A 23,674-nucleotide genomic window follows, 5' to 3' on the forward strand; every position below is an offset into this window, starting at 1 on the left:
TTAATGTATATACTTATACGTATACTTATATATGTATCTATGTATATTTTTATTATGCATTTTATTATTAATATAATATCAAAATAACACGCTCCTCTTACTTTCATTATATATAAAATAAAAAATAATATAATATGAGATTCTTAATTTATAATTTTTAATTTACTGTATCTTAATTTGCTGCATTTAGTTTTGGTTTTAATAAAAATTTATATGATAATATGATTATTAATATAAAAATCACATAATCATATTTTAAAAAATAAATACTTAAAATGGTTTAAAGAAATAAGTGTTACCAAACATCCATTACTAGAATTATATATAAATACGCACTTTAACATAAAGAAACGTTAAGAAGGAACCGACTGCTATGAATCAGGAAGTGCGTACAAAGAGAACCGCAGGCTCTCGTTCGCCGACAATATTTTCATGTAAGTGTATGTGTAGTGGATTTCGCTGATAAGAATAAGCAGAAACAAAACCGTGGGTAGTTGCCACCACGCAAATCGGACGTATTCCCAAATGCGATCCAGAAATATTGCCAGAAGCATATAGTCCATCATCGCGTGAAAGTTGAAGATCTTCCACGCGAGAGCGATAGTCCAGAAAGAGGAACTTCGGAAAACGATGGTCTGCCTATCGTAGAGATCCTCTTGGCTGATCATCGAAGAGACGTCAGACTCCAGGAGATCCTGGTACACGGATATGTACCGGTTCCAAGCGATACTCGTCAGGCAAAAGTGGAGGCCCACCATTAGCATGTTGTACAGAGGTGATCTCCAAAATGACATAGAAGAAACAGAACTGTGGGATGACGATGACGATGATAACGTTCGTATGGGCAGTCGCTCGTAGCCAGCGCGGTGATTAGAGTTGCGTTTCAGAAAAAAGAATACCCCGACCGCGAGAGCGACGCAGCCGAGAGCATCGCAGATGCCATCCACAAGATAACCGATAGAGCCAACGTCCGATCTTTCGCCCTTGACGTTGAGCCTCGTCCTGGCAACGTGGCCGTCCAGATTATCCAACCAGGCTCTGACTTGGAACAGAACGACACCCACTCGTCTGTGACACAGAGAACTCCGTGTGACGTACCGGGCACCGATTATAGCTACCGCTACGTGAGAAAAACTGATGGCGTTTGGCGTCAGCCACGTCCAGGAACGACTGATGCCCAGCAAATAATCCGTGAGAGATGCCAAGGGACTCAGGATGTAGTGATTAGGGTGGTCCAACGTCATTGCCTTCACTGTCACGGTGCAAATCGGATTCAGGTCGCACAAGATTTGCGAATAATACGGCGAAGCTCGCGTGTCGTTCATGGGTGGACGCACATCGTAGTCCTGCACTCGGAAATAGAGTAGCAAATCCATCCCAACGAAGTACAGCAGGAATAGAAACGCCAGACATGTCTTACTGATGAACGAGTACATCTTCCGAGATTTAAGGTTGAATCGTTTCGCTCCTCGTTTTTTATTTTTCCTTCTATAATATATAATATTCTTCTTTTGTTTGTTTATTCATCTAAGTCAGTTGTTATAATTATTCGTTTAATCAGTGAGTTATTATTGTCTAATTATATCTCATCTAATTAAAAGGGATGACACATCCCGTTGCGGCCAATTGTTATCCTTATTAATTAAGCGTTACCGACGTGTCATAAATTCGATTTATGTTTTATGTGTCACAAAAATCTTGTCAAGGCGTATACTTTTGTATAGTGTTGCCTCATTGATTAACCGCTATGATATTCTTTTCAATGGTTCTTTTCATCCTTCCTCTTTAGCAGCTTTAGAAAAACTGCTTTTTTCGTCGTAATGACCGCACGCTGTACCAATAACTGGCAACGCCTTGTAAAAATTACGTCGTTGACGTTAAACTGTCATCGAAACCGGATACACATTTTTGCCGCTGGATACAGAGACAAATCCCATCCTCTCTATTGTGTCGCTGATGCGTATTCTGAAATATTTTGTAATACGTTACATTTCAAGCCGCAACTAGCAATTATCAGTTTATCATTAGCTCGCCGCTATCTTTCTTGTATCAGATTTGTTATTTTTAACTGGACATGCACATGTGTTCCGATGATCTTTTCCCTCGCGCGATAGCCAATCCACGAAGTCGCGGGTCATACTAAACGGAGGAGACAGGTGGTCTGTCGCGTTACTCATCGATCATAGGTTTCACTACGTTCAATATAGGTCAAGATCAGAGCTTGATCCGCGATTAACTTTAATCCAATCCGACGGATCGTGACGGACGTTAACACGGAATATACTAAACTGTTAAACGTTTATAGAAAAAGAACCTCGCATATATATATATATATATATTATTCAGAGATAAAACAAACACGATAAGAATGACAGATCTTTTTTCACAGTCTTTCTTACTTCCCTCGACTCCTTGAAAAGCATCCCTACATTCCCTACGGCTAAATATTCGAACTCTTTAGTCAGTTAAATTCTAGTAGACCGTATTCTCTTTTGCGCAGAATTCTATTTATATCTGTGCTGCGTTGAATTTAGTTAGTCGGATATGAAGGTCGCATGTGTAATGGAAAATGCTATGGATATCACTATTTGCCATATTTAGAACAGAATGCAAGCCACGAGAGAATAAGAATTTCATTTCCACAACGTATAAATAATTAATGAGAATAAAAACTTTTTTCTTAAAATTTAAAACGGTTTTTTTCCATGCTCAGAGTTTAATGTGGTAGATGTTGCACGTTTTCCAATATATATTGTGTATTCTTCTAATATATAAATCGTCCTGCCGTTGAATAGTTTCCAACAGTATGTATTGTCTAGATAGATTTAAATATTTTCGGCATACTCATTATATCTGTGATTGCAATTAGCACGAGTAGAACATAGCAACTACGATATCGAGTACCTAGAATGTGTTAGTATCCGAGATATAACTGAAAAATAGTTTCATAATTTAAGTAAAGGAATCATTATCCCTTGCCGCTATCTCTATCTCAATTACCATCTCTTTCAACGAGATATTAAACTCATATGGTTACTAAACACTGACATTGACAATTATTAATACCCATAGTTGTAGAAATTAAGACTTGTATGTGGATATAGTGAACGCAATACAAATGCTACATAGGCTCTTCATTATCTCAACCAAGAAATGTGCTGTACGCTTAAATTTTACCTGAGGAACGTGTGTGCTTTTATCACAACCTGTATTGCCAACCAGAACCAAGGTCCAGCACAAGATCTATTTCTCCAATAAATAAATAATATGATCTTTGTTTTTGAGTATTGGCAGTAATGGCAGTCATTAACGTTGCATGTCAAGCGCAAGCGAATGATGCGCATTGTAAAAAAATTATGTCGACGAGTAGGCATCAATATCAGGCTTATCCTCCCGCCACGTGCTGTATCCTAATTCATAAAATTACTCGATTAGTGGCTGATTTCTCACAGCTTTTGAACTGCAAATCAAATAGGACTTTCATGCATATGTATTTTTTTTTTTAATTAAACCGTACAAGTTGATTGAAACGAATTGTCAAATTGCAAACTGCCTTTCATCCGAAATGGCAGTTAGATAATTGTTATTCATTGATGTATCCCAATAATTCACACAATATAAAAATTAAAGCAGCTTGATTTAAAACGAAATAAATTATATTGATTGAATAACATAACCTTACCCGGCTTGGAGAAAAGCGGCCGAAACATCTTTGGAAGAGTTTAAAACAGCTTTGATGTAAGAGCAGTCATATTTGTGTGTATTACTTAAATAGGAAGATATATATTGTACGAATAAAATGGACGTAAATACAACTGCATATCAATAGTATGGAAGTACCTAGGTCTAATGTGTACAAACAACAGCAGGGTTGATGACACCCAGGTGAGATGACACTTGCACGGTAGATGGCTCTTGCCATTGTTATTTTACACGTGCGTCAATATTTACTTTTTTATTATTATAAATAGTTCTGAATGCAGCAACAATTTTTATATCCTGACGCAGAAGTTTATTTGCAATTCTACACTCTACACGTATTTTATATGTGATATGTGATGCACGTTATACACAGTATGCATTAGTGTTTCAAAATATAGTGATTATAAATATATGCCCATTTTCTCTAATCAACCATTTACTAACTAACTTATTTATTCTGATAGATAGTACGTTGCTTCAGTTTCTTGTCCTCCGATCGTTGTCAAAAGCTTACAATGCCAACTACGACAAGGTATGATGCATAAGTAATATTTGTGAATATTGAAGTATATATTTTTCTTAAGGAATTTAATTATAAAGCTCTTTATTAATTCAACGAATATATTTAATTGCGATTTTCTTATAGCAGCCTGTTTTAAAGTTTTCGCACCATTCACATATGCGTGTATTAATGGACGTTGTAATCAAGTCTTACAATTAGTTAGTTTTAAAATTTATACTAATTTGATTTAATAATATCTATCATTTTTACAGGAACATCCCCCCTGGTTTTATGCAGTAATACTGGTTTTAAAAGCTTGATTGTCGTATACACAAAACTGTTATTAAAATATAGACATTCACTAAAATTTCTGTCCTACAAAGATAAAATCTACATAATTTCTTCTGGTGTTGAAGATATCAATGGAACAGATTTGGAATTCTTTGCCAAAAAAGAAACTGAATAAGTCAGAAATGCATTCCATTATTTACATGTGTGTATTTAAGAAGGCGCGCTGGTGCTGTGATAGCAACACTATTGTAGCCTGAGGAAGAAGTCAGGCTCACCTATCCAAAGATAATAAAACGTGTACATTTAAATCTTCTCTTCAAATCCATTGACAGTTAATTTCAAATTGATAATGATTTAAAACTGTTCGATTTACGTAGAGATATGGAATCAAAAAGAGGATAGAGCATATTGTTACAGAAGGCAAATCTTAACAACAGAAACTATTTAAACTATATTACTTAGTTTTTGTCTTAAAATGTCTTATTTTTCTTTTTATAAGACGGAATGGTATGATTATCTGCAAATGAAACAATGTAGATTAGATCCGTCGATAACTCCAAATGATCGTGAATTAAAGTACCAAGCAAATAGTACACTAGGATAGCTAGAAATTTTAATACAAAACTAATTTTTCTGTCATAATTGTATATATCTCTAAGCTATGTACATTTTTTTTAACATTAAGCGTATATAAAAATTAAAATAAAAAGTAAATTATACAATTTTAATCACATATTCCACGTAGGTATATACACTACTGTATGTGTATTACGTCTATAAAATATAAATAGTATGAATATTTTCAAATATCTATGTCAAATGGTGCAAATTGTTTCCTAATCTTCTTTGCTAGCTCAGTTTCTTCTTCTTGGCTCATATGACAATCTTTCCAATCGGATCTATCGTTGATATCCAATATCCTATCGGATGCTAATACTTCTCTACCAAATTGTAACGGAAAGTCTTTCTTAATCCTATAATACAAGATAGTTCCATCCGGTAATTCTGCATAAAAATATAGAATTCCAGGATTAGCGATCTGCTGCAAATCTGCGTGCGGTGGCAGCTCCGATATTTTGAAATTGTTACATTCGGCTAGTTCCTGAAAAACAGAAATTTACACATTTAATACAAAAAATAAAAAATACGTTAGAGTCTCTAATGAAAAAAAAGGAGGAAAAATACCTCGAACATTTCCTTCAGTGCGGGCGCTTGGTTTTTATGAACGGGTACTGCTTGCAATTGACAATGGGACGTTTTAAAGTTTCTCTCGAAGAACACAGGTACTCTGTCGGTACTCTCGTAGTATTTGGTTACGGCTTTCTTGTAGAGATCCATCTCCTCCTTCACGTTTTTCGGCAGAATCGACAGACTCTGATGATGCGTTATTGGTAGAATTAAGAAATGATCCTCCACCAGACCGCCCTTCGCTAATGCCAAGTAGATCTCGGTACCGACGGAGATCACCAGGTGCTTGGACACCACCGGACTGGACAAACAAAACCAGCACTTTGATTGATCAAATTCCAGCTTCGCCTTCTTATTGCCGCTGTTCCGATGTCGCGATCTCTTCGCATTGTCTTTCGAATCCATGTCGTAGAAAAATTGCGCGTGGGCCTGCTTTTGCGAAGTCGGATCATCGGACAGCATAGATCTAGGATACGGACTCGACGTCTCGTCTGTCGTTTTCATAATTAGATCTGACAGCCTGGTTCTGTCGACGGGGGTTAAATTCAACGCGTACAACCATTTATTTTTCTGGTCATTCAGTACCGGAGCAAGAGCTATGAACCTAGTGGCTATTTCCATATTTCCGTCACCCTGGCCTTGATTTCTGCAACGAAGAAATATCATTTTTACAGCAATTTTGTATTTGTTTTCAGAAACTTTCCTGAATGACGAACTTACCGATACGGCAGCCGTTCGTAATAAATCCCTTCCAAGGCCGACATGTGATACCTGGGTTTAATGTGAGTGGCGAGCCAGGCGATCAATCTGGAACCCTCGTACTTGTGTTCCGGCTTGTTAGGGTCAAGATTGGTCACGCCTTCCGGCCACGGAGATGTCAACAAGATGTCAACCCCGCGAAAACTCGGTTGGCCCTTCAAGCAACTGTTTCTGACCGACGCAACATCCTGCTCGTCGAAATGAATGGCCTTATTCTCGGACGAGGCTCTCTCAGTTCCGCTGAGATACGCTATCTTGAGGCCCGAACTGGCGGTGTACAGACCACGCTTCCCGAGATACGTGAGATTCTGACATATCTCGCATCCGTCCTCGTCGGGATAGTCCTCCACGTCCGACTCCCGGTTGGGACCGACGACGTACGTCGGCACCGGGACGGTTTTCTCGCAGGACTTGTACGAATCCAATTCGGAGTTGTCCGCGCCGTAGAAATTGCCGACGCACAACAAGAAATCGAATGGGCCACTTTTCTTGTTGATAGCGTCCACTTTGGAGAACAGGAACTTGAAGTGCCCCTCCACGTCCCCGCAAATGAGAACTTTCTGCTTGTCACTCATCTCTGACCATAAAATTCTAATAACTTATGTCTTATGTTAATCACAATCAACGCTCATCGATTTTCTCTTTTTTTTTTTTTTTAGGTTAGACTTCTCGTTGGTTAGGAGCGTAGACGTCTTCAACCCTGCCTTTGGGTCATATACAGCGCATATATTTTCCGAGAACTATCTTCTGTACTATATAATCTTCTTAATCTTTTTCACAAAATTGTAAACATGTATCTTGTACCAGCATCGATTTCCTTAGATAGTTTCAGGTTGTTTTTAGAGAACGGCTCTCGCTTATTCCTATGTTATTTTTCCAAAAGTACTCACTATTCCACTGTACTCACTATTGTTTTGTAAAATTTTAGTTAAATTTGGCGAGTATTGTCTCAATTACATTCTGGAGTATTTCCGTAGTATTGCGTTGTATGTTTTCGCGGAGAAAAGCTCCGGAGTCCGGAGTGGACATTGGACAGCCGCGCTCGGCATGCGGCATGCTCGCGTTCTCGCGTTTCAACTTGTGGCGCCTCTATGTGAGCACAATACAAATGTATACAATAATGTGCGTCAATTCGCTGACAATGAGTTATGGCAGCAGCCTGACTTATCGGCCTGATTTACGCGCTGCGTCGATAATGACGAACGCGCATGAGATATACAAGGTGTCTGGTAATTATCGTGCGATCTCTCGTGGGATATATGTAAGTAGGTAGAGCGTAGAGCAAGTTGAACTGAATAGAAAAGTTCTACTTATATCATTTTACAAGTTTTTCAGTAATCACTGAAAATAAATTAATAAAGATCTGCGAATAAGCGCGCACTTGCGCGTCAGTGACAAAGAAACAGAAAAAGACTTTTTTATTCAGTTTAATCCGCTCTAGCTGTCCACGAGAGGTGGCACGGCTAATTACTATAGACACCCTGTAACCCTGTGTGATGAGAAAAATAACAAATAATCTAGGCTGTTTTTTCTCTTTAATTTACCTTGAATTTTTTACCATGCAGTTAGATTAAATATTTATTTTATTTATAAAAAATATTCAATATTTAAAAACATATATCTATGTGGTAAAATATATATCGTATTGATCTTTTTTTAATTTTTAATAAAGAGTATAAAACAAGAAAAAGAGGAAGAATGGTCGGTATATAAGAAATGCGACTTTTGTCAAAATTTAAACGCGGTTTTACCTAATAGTAAATATAATATATGAAAAATCAATAGGAGCAACTGGAAACTTTTTGTTTTACTTATTCGCGTATCTTTACTTATAAATTCCTCGGACGTGAGATTTCGGGGTTTTGGTCTGTTAAACAGATACGTCCTTCGATTGATGTCTCAAAAAAATTATTACCTGTTCTCAGGTGATGCGCAAGGTGTATTGTGCAAGATGACTTCTTAAATTGCACGTACGTGACCAAAATAAAAGGACGCGTGCAAAGGAGAAAACAATAAAAACAACGATATAACTATAAGAACTTTAACCTCTTGAAAGGTCCTCTCTCGCAAACTTTATCAATCCTTTGCTATGTTTATAATATTATAAATATTATTTACAACATTGTTATATTTTTCGGATTGTTTTACAAGATACGTTTAATCCCCACTACCCGAAATTGGTGGAATTATTCGATGTGTTCGGGGCTCGCTATTGGCTTGCCCAATAATGTGTTTCTTGTGTAAAAAAAAAATTTTCCGGTTCTCCAGAAAATGCTGGTGCAAAAATGCACCATTGATGGCAAGATTTCTTGCATCAGGTAAATCTATTTGACCGGTCGATTTGGTATATGGTTTATATTATATGGTTTGGTCTTCGGACAAGGTTTTAACGAGCATATAATTTTTTAAATTATTTAAAACATTTATAATACCTGTGTTATTAAAAAGATTCAGTTTTGAACCTTTTTCACCTGGTCACCACGCACAGGTGCTACTTTGACCACATAAATATATTGTCGCGAGAGTTACTTTATTTTTAGGCCACAAAAGACCGACATTCTCAAATTTATCTCACCTGAAACAATTTTTCATAGTTGGTGTAAAAATGGACCCAGGGCCAACAATTTAGTTGAATATCATTACGATACTCTCGGTTTAAATTTATATTAATTAAAAAATATTGAAGCTGTATATCCGCAATAAAAATGTGATCAAACTTTAATGCACGCTAATAAAATTCCGCATTATTATAAGATCACGAATAAAACTTGCCCCTACTTGCCCCTCTATAATATCACATAAAATTCACTATGATCCTCCGTATATTAATGAAAGAGACCATGCGAGCTGCATTTAGTAAATTATTATACGGGTTTTCATTGAATAACTGTCGAACACGCGCTATCAGGAAGACAATCGATCCTGCCGAACTCCGACATTCGTCGGCGTTTTTCCTTCCCAGTTATGAAATTTAAAAGAAGGGCGGCGGGGATTCGCAACGATGCGTTCCGCGACGCGAAAGATGTGCGAAGGGTCGCGGCCAGTAAATTCACTCGGCATTCATCCCCCGTGTATCTCGACGTGCGCAAGAACGTTAAAAACGAATGCGAAATGGTGAGGATAACTCGCGCGACGGCGCGGCGCGGCGGCAGCGGGCAACGGAAGCATAGCGAACGGCAGCGCGGAAGAGGAAGACAATCGGGGAATCGGGCCGGAGACAAGGATGGAGAGGGAGAAACTCTCGTCGAAGAGAGTCCACATTACCGCGGGAATGGAGGGGATGCACAGATGCCACGTGGGAGTGGCCGAGGAGCCGGAGGCTGCACCAATGGGACGCGAGAGGCGTTATCTCGGCACACATAGCTACTCTCCTCCAACGCTCCAACATGGTACATAGACGGAAGTAGCTGTGTGCGTAGACATCCACGGAAGTACCTCACACGTACGGCATGACCGAAGAGGGAACGATGACGAGAGCGAGAGGAGGACGAGGATCTCGCGGAAGCGCCGAGCGAGAGGGAGGGAGATCTCTTATCTGCTCCGCGCTACACAGATGCCCGAGTAAATAAATAATAAATTACAGAAGATACATGATGGAATGTGACAACTCTGATGTACGCATTCATTAATAACTCTATCAATGAGAGGGGTAGCTGATGATGACTTGATAGGTCGATAGGTCCACACTTCCACACCAACGTGTGTTACATCAAGCCGGACCGGTGACGCAAGAGAGTGAGAGAGAGAGAGAGAGAGAGAGAGAGAGAGAGAGAGAGAGAGAGAGAGAGAGAGAGAGAGAGAGAGGGGGAGAGAGAGAGAGAGAGAGAGAGAGAGAGAGAGAGAGAGAGAGAGAGGGTGGGAGAAAAGGAAGGGAGATGAGCGAAGGTGCGAGGAGGACAGCGAAGGCGGGAGCTGCGGATCGGCCGCCTCGCGGGCTGTTGGTCCATGATAGGCGAAAGAGGGTAGGGAGTCCAGCGTGCACGGTGCATCCAGTTATACGGCCAAATACGCGCGACGCTGTATGTGTTAAATGGTGCACACGTGCGAACTGCGACGCGGCCAGCCTGATGAATTGATCGCGTAAGGTGCGCGCGGATTCGACGTCCCCCAAAACCCCGAGATCGAAGGAACGCGCCGCGCCGCGTCTGACGGCGTGCCCGACGACGATCTCGGAGTATCGGGTGTACGCGGGCAGGCCAGGAAAAGGGTGCCGGGTGCTCGTCGCGGAACAATAACGTTCGATCTCTCGCCGAGAGAAGAAGAAATCGCGTCGCGAGCACGCGAAGCGGCTGACTCGCCGATTACTCGGGATGACGTGTCCGAGGGAGAGACGTGATCGTCGCGGGGGGAGTGTGACTGTTTGATCATCGCGAAGTGCATGGCGAGTATCGTATGCGTTCTTGAGGGAAAAGCGGGGGAAAAAACTCTGCTGGGAAGCGATATGGGCGACCGCGCACGAGTTGCACGAGATTCGAGTTTACCTCGAGATGCCGAATTCATTTTAGCGTGACCGGGACTCGGGAGAGGGATTAATCGCGGCTGTATCGAGTTGAATGGCGATATTCCGAACGAGAAACGGGAGACGGAGATTGCAGAGTCGGTAGAGTGACTAACGTTTTAATTTTGCGCCAAGTCGGAGATTCGGCGCGCGTTCGCGTACGATTAAAAGAGACCAAATTGTTTTTGTCGTTTAACTATGCCGTGAATTATGGGACGAGAGTTCGGTAATCTCGAGAGGGAGAGAAAAAGCGAGAGGTGGCTGCGGAGGATCGTGCGTGTGTTCCCATCAGAAATGACGGACGCTTTGACTTCGATCGCGAATTAAGACAATGCGATTAGGTGCCATTTAAAAAAGTGATTTTCCTGTTTATTGAACTATTTATAACTTCGATGTGAGTTGTATAGTTTGATTAACTGTTTAATGAGGTGCTTGGGATTACGGACTGCTCCTCAGATTCCGAAAACGGAAAAATAATGGACAGACTTTGAGAGTGCGATCGGTTTAATTCTGACACGAGCGTTTTGCAAAAAAAAATTCCACGCTAATTGACAATCAACGTGTTCAGTGCGTTTCGGTGTGTTTCGCTGGAACGGATGATTTGAATAGAAGTAGTTTGTTGACACGTCAGGAAATAGATAAAAGTGAGATAAAAATCAGGACATAAAAAAATATATATTTCGTACTGATTTCAATCGTTGAATAGAATAGAATAAAAAAAAAAGGAGAGATTAATTTAAATGATAGTGACACAATACAGCGATTTTAACGGAGCTGATGTTTATACGTGAGTCAATAGTATAATAGTGAAAATGTACTTACAGCGAAAATTTTTTAAGTGAGAAGTAAGCTAAAGATTCCTTCAAAATAGAATTTTGAAACAAGCTTAAGATGTTCATTGCTAATGCAAAAATTCATGCCGTTTAACAGTGCAATAATAACGAATAAATCGTGACTTAGTGCAATAATAACGAATAAATCACTTTGTAATATTTTACACAAACGCGAATGTAAAGCCGGACATGCATCACAATTGAATTAAATGTATACCGTGAGAGATTATAATTATTAATAGCTGTGGCTAAAGTAATTCAGTCAACGATTGACGATCTGTCTCAACGAATCGACGACGAGTCTCAAAATCGCGCAGCAATACGAGTGAGAAGGGTGGCGAATCATGCCGGGAACGACGAGGAAATTCGAGGCGTCGCCGTCGCTGGAAATGTGTCAAGTACCGTCGTCGGCCTGATAAAAGTGCGCGTCTCCAGGGAAGTCGAGCGAAATCAGAGGGAGCCTGCCCTGAGGGAGATTAATTGGTTCCACCCAATGTTCCCCCTGCGGGCCCCAATGAGAGATAAAAGCGAGCTCTCGCTAAAGGTTCGTATAACACAATCGATTCCGCTCGAAGAACGACACGTAGACATTCAACGTCGTCGCGAGAACGACGAGCACCATAAAAATCCCCTTTTTCGAATACTCTTTAATTTTAATAATATATTCACGAAATAAAATCCACGTGAAATGCGCAGATACGACAGCATTTTACAGTTAAAGTCTCTGGATTACGTTTGTGTAAAAAATAACTTGTGATTAAAACTATTTATTATTGTTGTAATATCGAATTTGCGAATCAAACTTTTTTAAATGGAATTTAATTATTCTATAAGAACAAGAACTTTAAGAAAAAGATATATTTTTTATATTAAATTATTAAATATTAAAAAAGTTATGACATCATATTAAGTAAAAAAGGTGCATTTGATATCCGCGTATATATTCTTTAGCCACTGCGCGCGCGTCGCACATTTAAACGTCGAAGTGCATGGGAACTTGGGAGCAGAAAACGACCCGCATTCACCGATACTTCCGATACATCTTTCTTCGATATCTTCGACGTTTCACACACGAGTAATCTTTCGTAATCATTGGCATCTCCTCCTTTCGAATAACGACATAAATTTGCACACCAATAGCGTGAGAAAATGATTATATAGAAATGTTTGAATAATCGATCATCTGAAATTCTGTGTGTATAGCCGTACATATTAATAAAAAGATTCATAAAAATGGTCTTAAATACTCCTTTTTTATATTATATTACATATATATTTTCTAACTTTATATCATGAAAACTTATAAATGATAACAAAGCTACTGATACTGTTTTCTATATTGTATCTATATGTAATTAATGACAAATAAATAATTTTTTAATTAAAAGTTTTGTGAAAAAAAATTGAAAAATGTTTCTCTAAATTGAAAGAAAGTGTCTTTTAGAAAAATTTGCTACGTTACGTACATCACTGTGAGATTAGTGGTTCGAAGTTTGGATAAATGATGTAATTGGATGAGATATCACTGTTTCTAGAAAATTTTTATATTGATTGAATTCACTGAATCGACGGTCACATTAAACGTCGTAGCGCGAAAGTATCATTTAATCTAATTCAGAATCTTATTAGGAATATAGACCAATGTTATTTTGTCGCAGGTGTAATTCGAGCGCGTGGATGCAGGTAAATTGTTCGTTGAAAACGCATTGAATTTATCTGGATATTGTGTTACGGCGCCCGCATGATCTTTCACACACGAGTCTCGACCCTTCTACGCTAATACGTTCCCCGAGATAGATTTTCCCTTTGAAAACGCTCACTATTATTCCAACCGAAGAAACCGAATTAATTTAGATTTTAAGAAATCGTTACATCGAAAGACGTTCCTTTAACATAACCGCTGATCTAAAAATCGTTTAATGCAAAGTAAATTTCTTCCCAGGATAAGTCAAATTAAGCTTCGAGAGGATGAGATTACGATAATGTTAAACACAAAAATTTTACTATTTATTTAAACTCAAAATTATTTTTGTTTTCAATGTTAAGTAACTCATCAGGCCTAATTAGGCTTAAATGAAACTCTCTTATTATGAAGGAAACTGTCTTGGTGCCAAAAACTTTTCCCCTAAAGCATCCAATACGATCTTCATTAAATCTCGATTTAAATGTTTATCCTAGATAAGTCGCCTTCAGGTCCGCGTTCACGAGGCTCGGCGTAAATCTTCCGAGCGTGCTGTTAAGAATGTCCTCGCATCGAGAATGCACACCTACTCAGCCGTCCTATCGCCGTCTAAAAGCACCGTCGAGGCAAAAGGGGTTGAAACGCGTGATTTATCCGCTCGTGAGCGCGACGCGCGTGTGAAACGGATCGGACTATTTTCGAGTCCGGCCCCGTATACTCACGCGCCGGATTCTCATTTCGCCGACGAGGGTGGAAGAAAGAAGGGAAGGCAGAAGGAAACGCGACGTAAAGTAAATAGGAAGGCGCGTAACGCGTCGCGGCAGCCGCGAAGGGGCGTGCCGTTTCCCAAAACGATTTGTATGAAGGAACTGTCGGGACGTGATCCTTACGCGTGATCCTGACCGCTACACCCTTCCGCCGCTCACGTATATAGCCGAAAACATCGCGCCGAGGACTTACGCAGCTGTCACGACAGCGTAAATCTCCGTATCGCGTGTGCTCGCTTGGACAGGATCTATCTCTCGATAGCTTTATTTTCAAACATTTTTTTAAACGTTGAATTATCGCTGTCGTGCTTGAGACGAAGAGCCAAACTCCTATCGTATTTAAATTCTTTCGATGAACGTAATTCGGAGGTCTCTCTACGGAAGGGGTGACATTCTTTCGCATAAAAAAATCAAGGTATCTCCAATGGCGTTGTATAATTACATAATTCTAATAATAATAATAATAATAATAAATAAAAAAAACAGCATCCTGAAAATATTCCAATCACACGCGCGGGCGGCAAAGGCATAAGTTATTTCTGCGTCTTTCCAGGTTCTTGCAGTTAAAACCAATTCCAGAAAAATAGATTTTAGTTGTAAAGTTATTTTCGCGAATATCAGATGATTCCGAATGTCGGACAATCGGACGACTCGCAAATCGGAGGCGAGCGTTCACCATTCGTATTGCCGCGGTAATAATAATAGTAATTCATGAATGGTTCAGCCGCAATGGCTAATAATAGTGGTAAGTAAGTGGTAGTCGTAACGGTAGTGGCAATAATTGAATGAACCCGCGTGTGCGCGCGCGCGCGCGCGCGCGGGTGCACGCCTTACAACATCCTGGCACGTGCGTAAACAGCTCTTAGGTAATTCAGGGTGACGCCCGACGTGTATATGCAAAACGCTCGCAAACAGCGGCGCGCTTTTCTAGAGAAACCTCGCGCGCGAACACGCGCCTATCGTTACCTCTCTGCGGGCCGCCGAAGACTTTTAACTCCTCGATTCTTCTGCTTCTGCTTACTCTCGGCGCTCTCGAGCGCCTGGAGTACTTCGAACAAAGGAGCGCGAATATTCTCCAACGCTAGTCTGTATAGCATTCAGAATTTGCTGGATGTAACGCCCGAGTCTATAGGACATGAAATAATAAGTAATATTCGGATTATTCGAGGTGTTCTCAAATTTTCGTTTGCGATTAATCTTTGGATAACAATTGCGTACAACAGATGAATTGACAATAAAAAATGGACTCTACTCGATAAAAGGCGCAATAAATTTTATGGGATCTTATATTCTTGTTTGTTAACTTCAGTTCTGAAAGAAAAACATTCCGATGACGGAAGAGTTATTAAAGTGTTTATTATTATTTTTTGTATCAAGCATTTTGTATCGAGCATTATACGCGACTCGTGGTCGACTATTTACAAGCGTGATCGGCTGAAGAATTATATAATAAATTGTTGACACATCAAGATTAACGCCTCCATAACAAACCGTAATAAATATAAACGTTGCGATACGCGATGGTATATAAAGACCGCAATTTATACCAGCCGATATTTATGCCATTTTCGAATGAAGAAAATGATACGTTTATATTTAACGTGAATGTAAATTAAATTAAAAATAAATAATTCTTTTTTCTTCTCTCATCATTTCCACGAAATTCTTTTTCCTTTCGTATAGTCTCTGCCCCTATTGTAATACGAAAAGTTTACGCATAAAGTCCAAATCCATGCAAACTCAAAGTTTTGGATAATCAGTTTTCTATGCGGCGAAGCTCTCGAAAAGTTTCGTAACAAGAGTTAAATTTATCCGCGCGCCGTCATTCGCGTCTGGCAATTAAGATTTTTATCAGCGAAACGAAATCCTAGGCGTAACAAAATTGGTGACACCGGCCCCTCTCTCCCACCCTTCGGAATAGTTTACGCGTCTTCTTTACAGCCTCGTAAAATCTATACGGGCATTACGTGGCGCGGGGTAACGCCAGAACAGAGAGTGGCTTTGTCTCGCAGCTCTCGAAAGCCGCGCGGACGTAAACGTATAATATATCCGACGGAATCACAATGTGCGGCGCATTGAGTTTCTCGCAGGCGGAAAAATAGAGAAAGGAAGGAAATCTCGCCGACGCCGCGACGCGTGTAAAAATTTCCGTCCCGGTTTACGGTTTATGTTTTTGCCGCGCTTGTTTATTGTCCCGGGCGTCAAGCGATTCGTCGCGCGACGCCAGCGTATATGCGATAGCGAGCGCAATTAATACTTCGATAATCCAAAATAGATTCCTGGAATAGAGATTTCCGGTAAATTTTTTTTGGCGAATTGGAAGTTGGCAACGCGATTGGGAGATTCCAAACCTGGATCAGATTTATGGCGCGGCGATATACAAGTCCGCCGCGCAGTGACTTCTTTGATTCTCAGACTTACGGCGCGGCAACCACGAATTCCCGTCCGGATGCATTGCCCAGATTTCCGGAAGTGTCCGGCGGTGGTCGGGATCAGAGAGACCGCGGGTCACAGCTGATGCACGCTCCCGCCCCGGGCAACCGGATAGATGAAGACGATACGACGACTTAAGCGTTCGAACATGTGTAGAAACATGAAACTCGACACTTCCCACGCACAACTCAGTGGGCATCATGCCCGATCGATATTAATGATCTACGATATCAGGATCTGCTCGGGATCGCAAACCGACAAATCACGAGTCTCCGCCCTATATAGAAATGTCGCAGGATATCCGAGGTGGCCCCAAAAGCAACGAAGTTGTCTTGGATAAAGTTTACAAAATAAACATTGCAACACGTGAACGAAAGTCTATTAATAGAAATATGTTATCTTTAAAGTAAACGGATTAATATGTCGCCAATATAAAATGAAAATTTATATATCTATCTATGATAAATAAATGAAAATATAACTTTATTTTTTTACTCATCAAGTAGTCTTATAATATTAACAATTAAGAACGTTTAATAATAATACCGTTATGAAAATAATTTATTTTATAACTTTTGAACTCGACTATTGACGTTTAATTGTTGCTGACGATACCTTGATCTTCAGTGTAATATATGATACATAGTGATATATGTATATTGAGAAGACGATTGGTGAAACACGAGTTGAAAGATGACATGGATATATAACAACAATTTAAAGGACTCTACACCCGTGCTCAAATGAGCGAAGTGCATTTGTGATTTGATAATCCCGCGAAGTCTACGAATCAGCATATCGTGTAATGACTCAGGCGTTTTGATATCTTAACTCTTAAGCACGACGCGAAGATTGTTATGTCATTTTAGCTCGCTTAGCTGACTCTTTGTGGACGGTGATGCGGAAAATTTTTCTATCGAATACAAAAATATCACCTCTCTAAATTAACAGCTGTTATTTTTTTTCAGTTTAATTGTCCTAAATTTCCTTTTACATTACATTCTAATACCCGAATATCTTAAACCGGAGAGTAAATTTTGCCCTAAGAATTCTTATCTTTCCAAAGTTCCATTTTTAACGAAGAAAATCTCAAGTATACTGGTCTCTCGATGAAGAAAAGAGATTTGAGAAATTCTGCAGAGAGATTAGCTTTTTTATTCGAATAACTAATGTTGCTTAAACTGTAATTGATGTAATAATCAAGGTTTTATTCTTTGATGTGACACTTTTTTTTTTTTTTTTTTTACTATTATATTTCTTGGCACCAATATCCTCTGACGGGTCGTCGCTTAATCGTATCTCGGTTCTAGACGCGTCCGGCGCATATATAGTGACGCACGCAGCGTATACGCGCGACGGTGACACCGATGCCCGTCTTTTAAACGGGTACCGCCCCGGGTGTGAGAACTACTCCCCGTACGCGTAAATCCCACATGACTGAAAAGAAGCCGATGGTGGGGGGATACGCGATACCGGGATGTCGAAGAGGCAAGACCAAAGTTTAGTTTTGCTTAAGACAACCTTAAGTTGCATCGCTCCTCTCGTGTGTCGTCCCGACCCGACGACGATCACCCCGACAACGATCAGGCCATGATACGGACCGGTCGCCGCGGCTACGAAAAAGTTTCGCGCCCATGGGTGATTATGCATTGCGCCACCGTGCGTGACCAACGCTCTGGATCCTAAATAAAACGTTCAACGCAATCCACCAGCGTCATGAAACGTGAGTCTCATTTCCACCATTTCGCATCGCGCAAATTTCACGTTTGCGCGTGACATATGGTGGCGTGTACGCGCGAAACACTTTTCGTTTCATTAAAAATTGGTTATAGATAATGGAGGAATTCACCTTTCACACGGGCAGAGCGGTTCTAAATAGCGGTACCTGAGATTTCGATAATTAGATACGCAAGAGGTATTTCTTCCCTATATTCTTCAGTATCTAGAACCAAAGTAATTTGTGTGATTCGAACAATTTTTTTTGAGAAATTAATATTAGAAAGAAAATACGAGAGAATGTGGCAAATTGAGGCACGCGACGACATTGCCGGGAGTGTTAATAATCGTAACTATCGCGTCGTTTATCGGCGATTCTTGCGTTACTCTTCTCGGGACGATCGGCGACTTCCAATAATCCCGCCAAATTGGCAGAGCGACCGGGTCCAAGTTCGGCCCGTGTGTCGGGTGGGTCGGTTCAGCGAAATGAGAGAGAAATCGCGAAATAAAAGAACCCACCGGCGCGGCCGAAGGGAGCTCTCTCGGCGGAATAATAAAAAGAGTATCGGTGGGTCGCCACGGCAGTCAACCCCCGGCCGGTGCTTATGGCACTCTGCCACGTGAGGCTTGCAAATTCCATCAGGTCCGTTTCGCGCGCGCTTTCGTCATCGTTCCACTTCGCGAAAGAAAAAATTATCCCGTGGCTGTCATAATCGCGACATTTCGTTGAAATGTAACTTACCGTTTAATTAAGATAACGTTCGCGTGAAAAATCATGAAACTTGGCAAAAAGTTACGAATAACGCGATGACTTTTCCGCGATAAACAATGAAATAAATTGCTGTGTAAAAAGCATAAAACATTTTTTTGAGATAAATAATTTCACATGTTATTATTACACGATTGTAATATGCAGAATAAAATAATTCTATTTTTTATCGAACTTTCTTTCGCCTCCTCTCCAAAATTTAATCTCGGATCGATATTGTCTTTAATTTATAACTCCTTTATTTTGAATATAAAATCTTCCTTATCCGGGGTGCGTCACGATGACCGTTCATGGTAACGTCACGCGAAAATAATAATCGTGCACGTGCTCAAAGTGTGATAAACTCGAGCAACGCCATCGTTTCCCGAAATACAATCGCGCGCACGAGTTCGCACGCCGCGGTACTTTAGTTTCGCGACTCGCCGATATACCTTCGCAGGGAGTTCCACACAAGTTTGATTACGGTAGAGGATGCGCCGTCAGCATAACAGACATATCCTTGTTATCGTACCGACGTCCAAGGCTGCGCCGCTGTTCACGCCCACCTTAGAGACTTTCCACGTAAAGAGCCACGGGTCGACCTTGCGTCGTTGCTTACGAAAATTTTTCCGGCAACGATCACTTCAATGCGCGCGCGCGCTTGAAAACTGCAACATCTCGCTTATTTGTACAAAGCTCGACGTGCATCGCAACTTTTTAATCTTTTTAATCCGAATTAGAAAATTTCTTTTTTAATTGCAAATATACACTTAAATGCCTTTAAGAGGATATCATTTCTTCGCAATCGCTCTTGTTTAATCTTTCGATCCGATTCTTGAACGACACCCGTATTAAAAGTTTGTTACGTACGCAGTTGCTATACTCTCGCTAACTTTGCAATCTGAATTAAAAAGACGACAACTCGTTTTCTCTTCCTAATCGCTCGTGCACCATCCGATTCCCATACGCATGCAATTTGATGCTTTAAGCGATTTCCGCGTCGCATAGCCCCATAAGCCCTACCAGGACCCATGGCGAAAGACGATTCGTTGGTGTGAGCGCGTGCACGAACGAAAGCAAAAGAAGGGACGTTTCATATCTATACAGGATAGATAGAAAAGAACGGCATTGCATATCGCTCGACAGAGATATCATACTATTTAAAAACTGTACTTTTGTACAGCATTGCATTTTATATATATATAATAAAAAATACGAAATAAAAAATATCTATAAATATTATTGAATATATATTTTTTAATAACTATATATTATGTTAAAAATATGTAATTAAAAATAGAAATATTGTAAATATATAGATATCTATAAATTTATTATTACAGATTTTAAAAGTTACGAGATAATAAATATATTAGTAATCACTTGGATTTGTTACTTTTATAAGAAACGTTTTCAAAAGAAACGCATTTGCGATTATCGGTCGCAAGGAATGCGCTGTGATATTTTTACAGAAACTACATGCGTTTAAAGCAAACTCCCGCTGTTTAACTGACGTACATTTTATCATTTTCTCCTTTCATAATTTTTTAACAATTGAGGTAATTGATACCTTCTCTCAGTGTTAGGCGAGTTACATTGCATTCTTTCACAAATCGCTTTGAATTTTCGAGGCTCTGAAACCGAGTCTGCGCGCGCGGTAACCCTCTCGTTCGCTGCTCCGTTCTGCAACGTTCACGAGACGAGTCGTGGTTTATGGTGAGTCGAATGGCGAAGGCAACGAAGTCCCGGGGGACTTCAAAAACTCACCGGCACTCCCTCGTCTACGCCAATAAATTCTATTTCGCGTTACTTTGCCGCGAGCCGACGCGCGATGAATATTGCGTTCTTTCTCACCTTTCGTCCCCCGTACCCCTCCGTCGTATATTTCTTGGCTCAGCGCGATTCTTTTTTCGCATAGAACGGTCACGTGTTACGTGCTGATAGCGCAACAATATGCACGCACGATGTCGGTGATTTGAACGGTCGATAAGTTTTCACTCTGATCGAGTAACGCGCGGAAGACATGGTGATGTACGTTAAAATCGTTGCTGATCCTCTTGCGAAATTTAATTTCAAATTTCCGAACGCGCGTTTCTTACATTCTCGTATCGAAGTATCACATTTTATAACAAGTCAAGCTCTCGCGACTGTTATCAAATTATTTATCTAAAATTATCAAAGTATGAGCAAAGTATGTGAAAGTCTACGGAAAAAGGACAGAATATCAAAAATTCGCTGTAACACGTTCGCATAACTTATATACGCAACATTCGCGGGATGTACGGTGCGCGCTGTTACACGCAACAGCCCCGAGAGTCAGTTAACCGAGGATCAAACGACACCCCCGTAATGTGCCTTGCGCTCGAGTGACATCTTCTTTTGCCATAACGTCGCTGAATTATGGTCCGGCCGCGCCGCGGCGATTGGGCCCGCGCCGCGTCTCGGTCCCGGTGGGATCATTCGGTCCGTCGAAGTATATAAGGGGAGTAAATACTTCACGCATTCCCGATGCGTCTCACAGTCTTTACGGCTTATTATCACCTCCACGCTTTCGCCCTCTCACCCCGCGTGATACATCAACGCGATGGCGATGGCGCACGCGGAACAAAGCGAGAAGGAAGAAAAAAAAAGAGGAAGAAACGGCGAGAGCGAACCTGCGCCGATTCCGCGAAGGGAAAATTACTTTAGCCAGAAGTCGTCGTCGGGCCGGTGTCCGACAATAGGCGCGTTTCGTAAATAAGACGATAAACTAAACAGGATTTTTGTGAAAAATTGTGGTGCGTTATCCTCTAGCAAGACCGTTGACGTCGATTAACTTAAAAAATACGATTAAGGAACAAATCTTTCGGCGAATAATTGAGAATAAATAGTCGTATCTTTCATAATGGCATTTTGTTCAGAGACAAGAGATGAGATTCTCGTCTGTAAGCAGCAACTTTATAAAGATGATCTATTAGAAACCAAATATTAATATACATTTAAATTCTTTGAATACCAGAGAATTTGAATTGTTGAATATAATAATAAATATCTTTATGCATTACTAATTCTAAAAAATCACGCAAAATCAATTAATAAAGCATCGCTGTTCGCTTGAATCGTATAAGTAACCGAGATTTCACGGATATTATAGCTGGGGAATGATATAATGTCGCGAGTGGAGCCGCGTATCGAATATCGGGAAATCAGATGGGGGTTAAAAAATGCCGACGCGCGGGATGCATGCGATTCCACTCGCGTTTATTACGAATGTTATTAGGCCGTAATTTAAGGCACGTCGATCTGGCGATTAGGACCGGGACTAACGTGCCATTATTTTACAGCTTGGCTTTCGGCCAGCTGACCCGACTTGTGCCTGGTGATTCGTTGACGTCACGGGCATCACGGACGGCCTTTTTACGTTTTCTGCGTTCATTCCCTTCGTCGTAAGGGCGTGACGGTGTTCATACGCACACCGCGTGTCCACTCGAAGGATTTCTTCCCGCGATGTCACGCTCCTGCGTGGGCCACGCAATATTTCAACCCGTTGACCCTCGTCCCGTTTTGTTCCTCGACTATCGCAGATCATCTCTTTTTCAACGAAAAGAATCGTGCGCATAATCATTGCTTAATGCATATCTCTTAATATGTCTCAGTAGTGAAAAATAATGTATTTGTTTCCGTGCTAATTATATAATTATCAGTTATTCTCAGGAGTTATTCAACATGGTGTGTGATTACGGGGATCTTCAGAAAAATACTGCTCGCTTCATTACTTTTTGAGGTACAGATATAGGGACAGAGAAACGAGCATGACTTTAAACACGCGAACGATAAGATCGGTAAGATCGAAATCCCGAACGTGACGGCGTTGACGAATTCCCGGACTTATCCGCGACTAATTTGCGTGCAATTGTCGCGAATGATTTGTATACATCGCGAGCCGGACAGCTTTATCTCGGTCGCCAGCGATAATTCCGTGCAAAAATGGATAATTGGTGCCGCGGATGTTTTCCACTTGGGCACGTACATACCGCTGCGAATGATGTCACGCGTTCGTCCTTTGCAAAGCATAATATGCCGCAAAAGGTGCTCGTGCGTACCTACAAGTGTACGCGAATTTTTCGAACAATGCGAAGATCGATTATTGATAAATGGATGTTAAATTGTTATCTTTACGTGTAGAAATGTTCTGACTAAAATACGAAGGCTTGATCTTGAAAATGTCACTCGCTTTATTTGATTGTATAATACTTTCCCGTGTAGAAACGTCAACTTGGAAATTGTATGGTTTGATTGCGAAATCAATATTAAACTGTTTTTTATATCAAACGATATATCAAAGTATATTCAGATATTTCTGAATTAATGTAAAATTGACAGTAAAATTATTCTAATTTGTACTTCAACCGAATTATACTTTATTTTATTAATAATATAATAATCAAGAAGAGTTAACTAAATATCTAATAATATAATTTAAGAATTCGACAAATGATTAAATTTTGATTTATAAGAATAATCAACTTTAAATTGGTTGTCCAAAAGAAATATGAATGAAAGAAAATTTAACAGAG

The 23,674-nt window shown here is 40.3% G+C and overlaps 2 protein-coding genes, 1 long non-coding RNA gene and 1 pseudogene across 7 annotated transcripts in view; 2 read left to right on the forward strand and 2 right to left on the reverse strand.

Moving 5' to 3' along the window:
* Positions 1-68: 68 nt before the first annotated feature.
* LOC143897037 (ceramide phosphoethanolamine synthase pseudogene) lies at positions 69-3,863 on the reverse strand (annotated as a pseudogene). Its single transcript, XR_013256824.1, has 3 exons — positions 3,683-3,863; positions 3,178-3,410; positions 69-1,965 (listed from the first exon to the last, which is right to left on the reverse strand). The product of XR_013256824.1 is annotated as a ceramide phosphoethanolamine synthase pseudogene (transcript).
* LOC143897041 (uncharacterized) lies at positions 3,770-4,612 on the forward strand. Its single transcript, XR_013256825.1, has 3 exons — positions 3,770-3,885; positions 3,972-4,234; positions 4,477-4,612. It is a non-coding gene; the product is annotated as an uncharacterized LOC143897041 (long non-coding RNA).
* A 530-nt stretch (positions 4,613-5,142) lies between these two features.
* LOC143897031 (CWF19-like protein 1) lies at positions 5,143-7,512 on the reverse strand. The gene is made up of 3 exons (XM_077405328.1): positions 6,404-7,512; positions 5,681-6,329; positions 5,143-5,597 (listed from the first exon to the last, which is right to left on the reverse strand). The coding sequence occupies exons 1-3, from the start codon at positions 7,015-7,017 to the stop codon at positions 5,298-5,300; spliced, it is 1,563 nt and encodes a 520-aa protein (XP_077261454.1). The 5' UTR covers positions 7,018-7,512; the 3' UTR covers positions 5,143-5,297.
* Positions 7,513-10,181: 2,669 nt separating this feature from the next.
* Sim (bHLH transcription factor single-minded) overlaps positions 10,182-23,674 on the forward strand; it is a 47,805-nt gene continuing 34,312 nt past the window's right edge. For 2 of the 4 annotated variants that reach the window (XR_013256803.1, XM_077405155.1), the window contains exon 1: positions 17,776-18,377. Coding sequence is in view for 1 of the 4 variants with exons in the window: in XM_077405155.1 (XP_077261281.1) it covers positions 18,371-18,377 (7 nt within the window). In the remaining 3 variants the exon portion in view is untranslated. Of the gene's footprint in view, positions 12,318-17,775; positions 18,378-18,486; positions 18,570-23,674 lie in introns of those variants that run through there. The other 2 variants (XM_077405156.1, XM_077405157.1) reach the window with 2 other exon arrangements.

The sequence above is a fragment of the Temnothorax americanus genome, unplaced genomic scaffold (assembly GCF_048541705.1).
Source record: "Temnothorax americanus isolate GAGA-0224 unplaced genomic scaffold, ASM4854170v1 Scaffold2, whole genome shotgun sequence".
Lineage (NCBI taxonomy): Eukaryota > Metazoa > Arthropoda > Insecta > Hymenoptera > Formicidae > Temnothorax > Temnothorax americanus.

Coding starts and splice junctions, on each gene's coding strand:
- LOC143897031 (XM_077405328.1), bottom strand. CDS start 7,017: ATGAGTGACAAGCAGAAAGTTCTCATTTGCGGGGACGTGGAGGGGCAC. Junction 6,330..6,403: donor TACGAACGGCTGCCGTATCG/GTAAGTTCGTCA, acceptor TCTTCGTTGCAG/AAATCAAGGCCAGGGTGACG. Junction 5,598..5,680: donor CACTGAAGGAAATGTTCGAG/GTATTTTTCCTC, acceptor TCTGTTTTTCAG/GAACTAGCCGAATGTAACAA.